The sequence below is a fragment of the Priapulus caudatus genome, unplaced genomic scaffold (genome assembly GCF_000485595.1).
Source record: "Priapulus caudatus unplaced genomic scaffold, Priapulus_caudatus-5.0.1 Scaffold2195, whole genome shotgun sequence".
In the NCBI taxonomy this organism is placed as follows: Eukaryota; Metazoa; Priapulida; class Priapulimorpha; order Priapulimorphida; family Priapulidae; genus Priapulus; species Priapulus caudatus.
In genome coordinates, this window is record NW_014579256.1 from 33,923 (window position 1) to 38,928 (window position 5,006).

Here is a 5,006-nt window from a genome sequence, read left to right on the forward strand (position 1 = left end):
TTGTGAATTCACCTTAATTCTAAGATACTGCGTAATTTTAAAAACATCCGTCCGAGTTAAGCAAGGTTTACTGTTGGGAGCATCGACCGTACACTGCCATTATTGCTATATTTGTATTATGACTGATTGTATTATTTCAGTACTCCAGTCCTGTGAGAAGAAACTACCGGAGATAGATTGGAAAATGTATAATTTCGTTTTTACATGTCAAATATATGCACAGGCCATAATACAAACGCTGACAGACATATTCTGAAGAGGCATTTACTACATAAAGATATATTTTCATACCAAACAAAAATTTCATGTTTATACAGCAGACAAGACTAACGAATGGGTTAGCAGATTTCACCACTATGTTGTTAACTGTTCCATAAAAGTTTCAGGGTATGGTTCCTTGTTGTTGTATGACTCTGGTTTGGAGTGGGAGAAATTGTTTTGGTTCATGTTGCACTGCAGCATATCGTTGGTCTGCCACCTGAACTGAGATTGAGGCATACTGGTAGTTCGCGGACACGGTAGCCGCCGTCAACTCGAGTCTTGGTATCGTAACGCGTTTCAGCAGAGATACTCGGGCCTTTCCCATCAAGAAAGCGCAATGAACCCTACCGTCGCCATTGGTTAGGCGCAGGTAAGATACCGATCCGTAACCCACCTCACTCGCGTCGGCAAAGTGATGAATCTTGGCCGATTTTATAGCGCCGAAGCCCGCTGGCTTATAACATCGCTGCACGCGAAGTTTGACCAACTTAGGAAGATCCTTGAGCCAAACTAGCCACCTGGCCTTCTGACCCGGAGGAATGTCCTCGTCCCAGCCGAGCTTCATGTCGCAGAGTTCCTGCAGAAGCACCTTGGCTGTGAGTACGAATGGTGCCACGAATCCGAGGGGATCGAAGATAGAACTTACAATGGACAGAAGCCCTCGTCTGGTGGCTGGCTTATCCTTGACCACTATTCTGAACCTAAAAGTATCCGACTCCATCAGCCATTCGACACCTAAAACTCGTTCTATAGGCAGACTACCCCGCTCTAAATCGATTCCCTTCACATCCTTCGCTAAATCCTCCTCCGGTATTGTCTGCAGCACGGGTCTACTATTACTTCCCCACTTAGTTAGTTTGAATCCTCCGTCGTCGCATACCGCGCGCAAATCTTTGGCCAAGCTTATTGCTTTCTCGTCATTCGGTACCGCTTTTAAACAGTCGTCCACGTAAATATTCTTCTTGATTGTCTGAATAACCTCAGCGGGGTAAGAATCCTTGTTGTCCTCTGCCGTCCTCTTAACCGCATAGCTCGCGCAACTCGGCGACGATGTCGCGCCGAAAATATGCACCTTCATACGGTACACAGAAAGCTCACCATTGACGTTACCTTCGGGCCACCACAGGAACCTCAACATATCTTGGTCCTCCAGTGGCACCCGAACTTGGTGGAACATTGCCTCAATATCGGAAGTAATTGATTACTCCTCGCTCCTAAAGCGCAACAGTACACCAACTAATGTATTTGTAAGGTTTGGCCCTTGTAATAGCTTATCGTTCAATGCCACACCCTGGTAGCGGGCGGCACAATCGAAGACGACGCGAATTTTATCGGGTTTGTGGGGGTGGTACACCCCGTGGTGCGGCAGATACCACACCCTCCCGTTATCGCGATTCACTTCAGCCTCATCCACTTTCTCTGCATAGCCCTTGTTCACTAAACTGTTAACGAACGCCTCATAGTCCTTGAAGTATTTATCGTCGGACCTTTCGAACTTCTTCGCCAAATAACGAGCGCGCTGTCTCGCATGAGATATATTGTTCGGCAATGCAACGTTGTCCTTCAACGGTAATCCTATCTCGTAATGCCCATCCTTGAAAACGACGCTCTTCTCGAGTTTTTCCATGAAAATCCTATCCTCGACGGAGTACCCGTGTTTCGCTCCATGGGGACGCTCAACAAAGTCTAAATTGAAATAGCCTTTCACCTGTTTCTGCAAATCGCAATCACTAATCTGTTGGCTATTGATAGAGATCCTTGGACTACCCACCGAATCAGCGCTACCCTTCAGCGGGCCGTTCACTGCCCAACCCAGCACGGTTTGGACGGCAAATGGCCCGTTGCCCTGACTATTTACAACCCGCCATGGCTCCAACGCTTGCGGAACATTGTTGCCTAATATCAAATCAACATTTGCGGTAATACTCGGAATTTTCACTTTGCGAAGGTACGGCCATCTATTGACATCTTCCTGGGTCGGTATCTCCTCCCTTAAAACAGGCAACTAACTCATAGTATACACCTTGGGTAGGCAAACAGTGTTCTTACCAAGGAGGTCTGTGACCTCTAACCCAGACACAATATGACTGGACACAGACTGCTCCTTGTTACCCATGGTTGACAACAACAACTGGGTCCTTCTCCCATTTTGATCCACCTGATGCAACAGCTCGTCAGAAATGAAAGTAGCCGAGCTACCCGAATCCATAAATGCATAAGTTTCCACCGACCTACCATTTGCCTTGACAATTACAGGTACTACTGCCATTGATCCTACCGGATTCGCGCCATTGACGCAATGTACATTCACCTTTCTATCTACCTTTAACCCAGCCGTGTCCTCCCCATTTGCTTCCTGAAGCTGAACCTTATGCAGAACTGTAGGGTGTGAACTACTACAAATCTTACAACTTAGCCTAATCCTACAATCTTTGCTCCGGTGCCCAAACCTAAGGCATCCAAAACAAAGCCCTTTGACCTTTAAAAAGTCAATCTTATCGGTGTGCAATTTAGCTTTAAACTTGCAACAGGAATCGATGAAGTGCTCATCGTCGCAGAAGTGACAACGTCCTTTCTTGTACTGTTGTTCCCTTGTAGTTGACTTCGCTCTGGCCCCGGCAGCAGTACCAGCCTCTACAGTGGTTACCGACACCGCTAGTCCTGCTTCCCGCTCGGTCTACCACCGGCGTTACTGCTAGACGTAGCAGTCGCGGTGCCCATGACGTCCTTTCTGTAGACCCGATCTATTGCCTTCTTAGCCTCGCGATGTACAAAGCTTACGAACGAGTCAATTGTTACCGTCTGGTTTCATTCCCTCGTGGTCTGCACGATCCCTCGCCATCTATCGTGGAGGTAATACGGCAGCTTACCCACCAGCAACCTGATGTTGTCCGAATATTCGAACACTCGAGCGGCGTCCACACTTTGGACTGCATATTGACACTCAGTCAGTGTCAGAGAAAATTCATCAAGCGCCTTGGCATCGTTTGATCTGACCACTGGCCAATCCAGGGCTTTTCTAACAAAGGCACGCGCTATAACATCAGAGTCGCCGTACCTAGATTCAAACTCTCTCATTGCCGCTTCATAGCCAACTTTAGCGTCTAAGTGGGCGTATCCCAATACAATCTTGCGCGCTTCTCCCGCGGTGAACTGCTCCAAAAAATTCAATAGCTCGTCCCATGAGTCTGTATTTGCGACTATTCTGGTTTTAAACTGTCGAAGGAATCTTCTATAGTCCATAGGACCTCCACTGAACTTTGAAATGTCTGTAGCTGGTTTCTTTAGCTCTCGTGCTACCGCCAACATATCAGAGCTCCCACCGACAAATCCACCTGGTGACGCATAACGTAACGCTGGACCGACCGCGGTTAAGCCAGTCGCGGACACTAACGATTCCACGTCGCGATTCGGAAAGGTGCGCACATTGTCATTCTGGAATGTGACGTCATGCCTAACGTGGTCACGTGGCTCCGGATCTACTGTGGGTAACCCGGTCGCGGGCACAAACCTTTCCGCGTCGCTATTCAGGGAAACGCGAATATTACCGGCGACGTTGGGCGCGTTGTCACGAATCGTGTGTAGATCGCTCTGAAGTGTGACATCGTCGTACTTAATGTGTCCGCGTAACCCACTGCCGGTCGTTAACTCGTCCCCAAATTTGATCAGCACGTCGGTTTTTGCGTCAACTACTGCGATCTCAGTTTTCAAGTTAAGCTCTCTTTCCTTTATATCAAGGTCCAACCTCGCCTGGTCGATTATGCTCTGCCCCTGCCCCTTTAATCTCATAAAATCCGTGGTAATCATCCTCGGTCTCAGTATCGTTCCGCATTTCCTGGCACTTGCCATGCGACACCATGAACTCTTCGTAGTGTCGCATCTATACTGAGTATTGTTTACGAACTTCCGATAAATATCAATATCGTCGATTAGCCTTCTCGACAGATGACTTAGTGCTTTGTACTCGTCTGCTCGTCTCCTCATCCTACAGTCCAGCTCATACGCGTATCCTTTGGGAGTTAGTTTTCTCTCCCTCCGAACTTGACCCGGTTCACCTGTGCCGCCTGTGGCCATGTTGGACTATCACCGTTGTCGATCCTATACGCAAGAGTTGACTTTTGGTACCTTGCAGCCGATCCTTATCCTTGTTTTTCAATAAATGTAGGTGGTGTTGACCTCCAATACAGAACAACTAATCTCCTTTTCCATATGCGTTTAATCCTACTAAAACGATTGACTGGAATACAAAACAAACCAAACTTTAGTTCCCAAACTACAAACCAGTGGGAGTCACCACACGGTGCCACAACAATCCTTATTCACACGAACTCTTCAACCAAGCTTGGTCTAGGGGGCCTAATAGTAACAGTACAACGATCAACATTCCTCAACCCATTTCAAACGTAGCCAGTCTCGGTCGGACCCTTATACACAGGAAAATGTATAGTGAAATATCGCTTATGTCGCCAATCTTATAACGACCTGCCAGGTCCTAAACAGTGAAATTCCATTTGGGAATTAAACCCACTTTCACACAAATTGCATGAATTAGAGTGTGCTGCTTCTGGTTACTTTAACCTATAACATGTTAACTCTAAACACGACAAAAACTTGTACTCACAAACATTATGGAGCCTAGCAATTCTAGAAATTATGTCTTCAAAATATCAACACAACACCATCATGACCTTCACCAAGTAGAGGCTCCTCGTGGCTGTCGTCTGCGCAGGCCCAGAACCATATGC

The 5,006-nt window shown here is 47.2% G+C and overlaps 1 protein-coding gene across 1 annotated transcript; it reads right to left on the reverse strand.

The window, feature by feature from the left end:
• Nucleotides 1-382: 382 nt before the first annotated feature.
• Nucleotides 383-1,438, reverse strand: LOC106818379. Its single transcript, XM_014823095.1, has one exon. It carries the CDS (start codon nucleotides 1,436-1,438, stop codon nucleotides 383-385), a length of 1,056 nt encoding a protein of 351 aa, XP_014678581.1.
• Nucleotides 1,439-5,006: the final 3,568 nt, after the last annotated feature.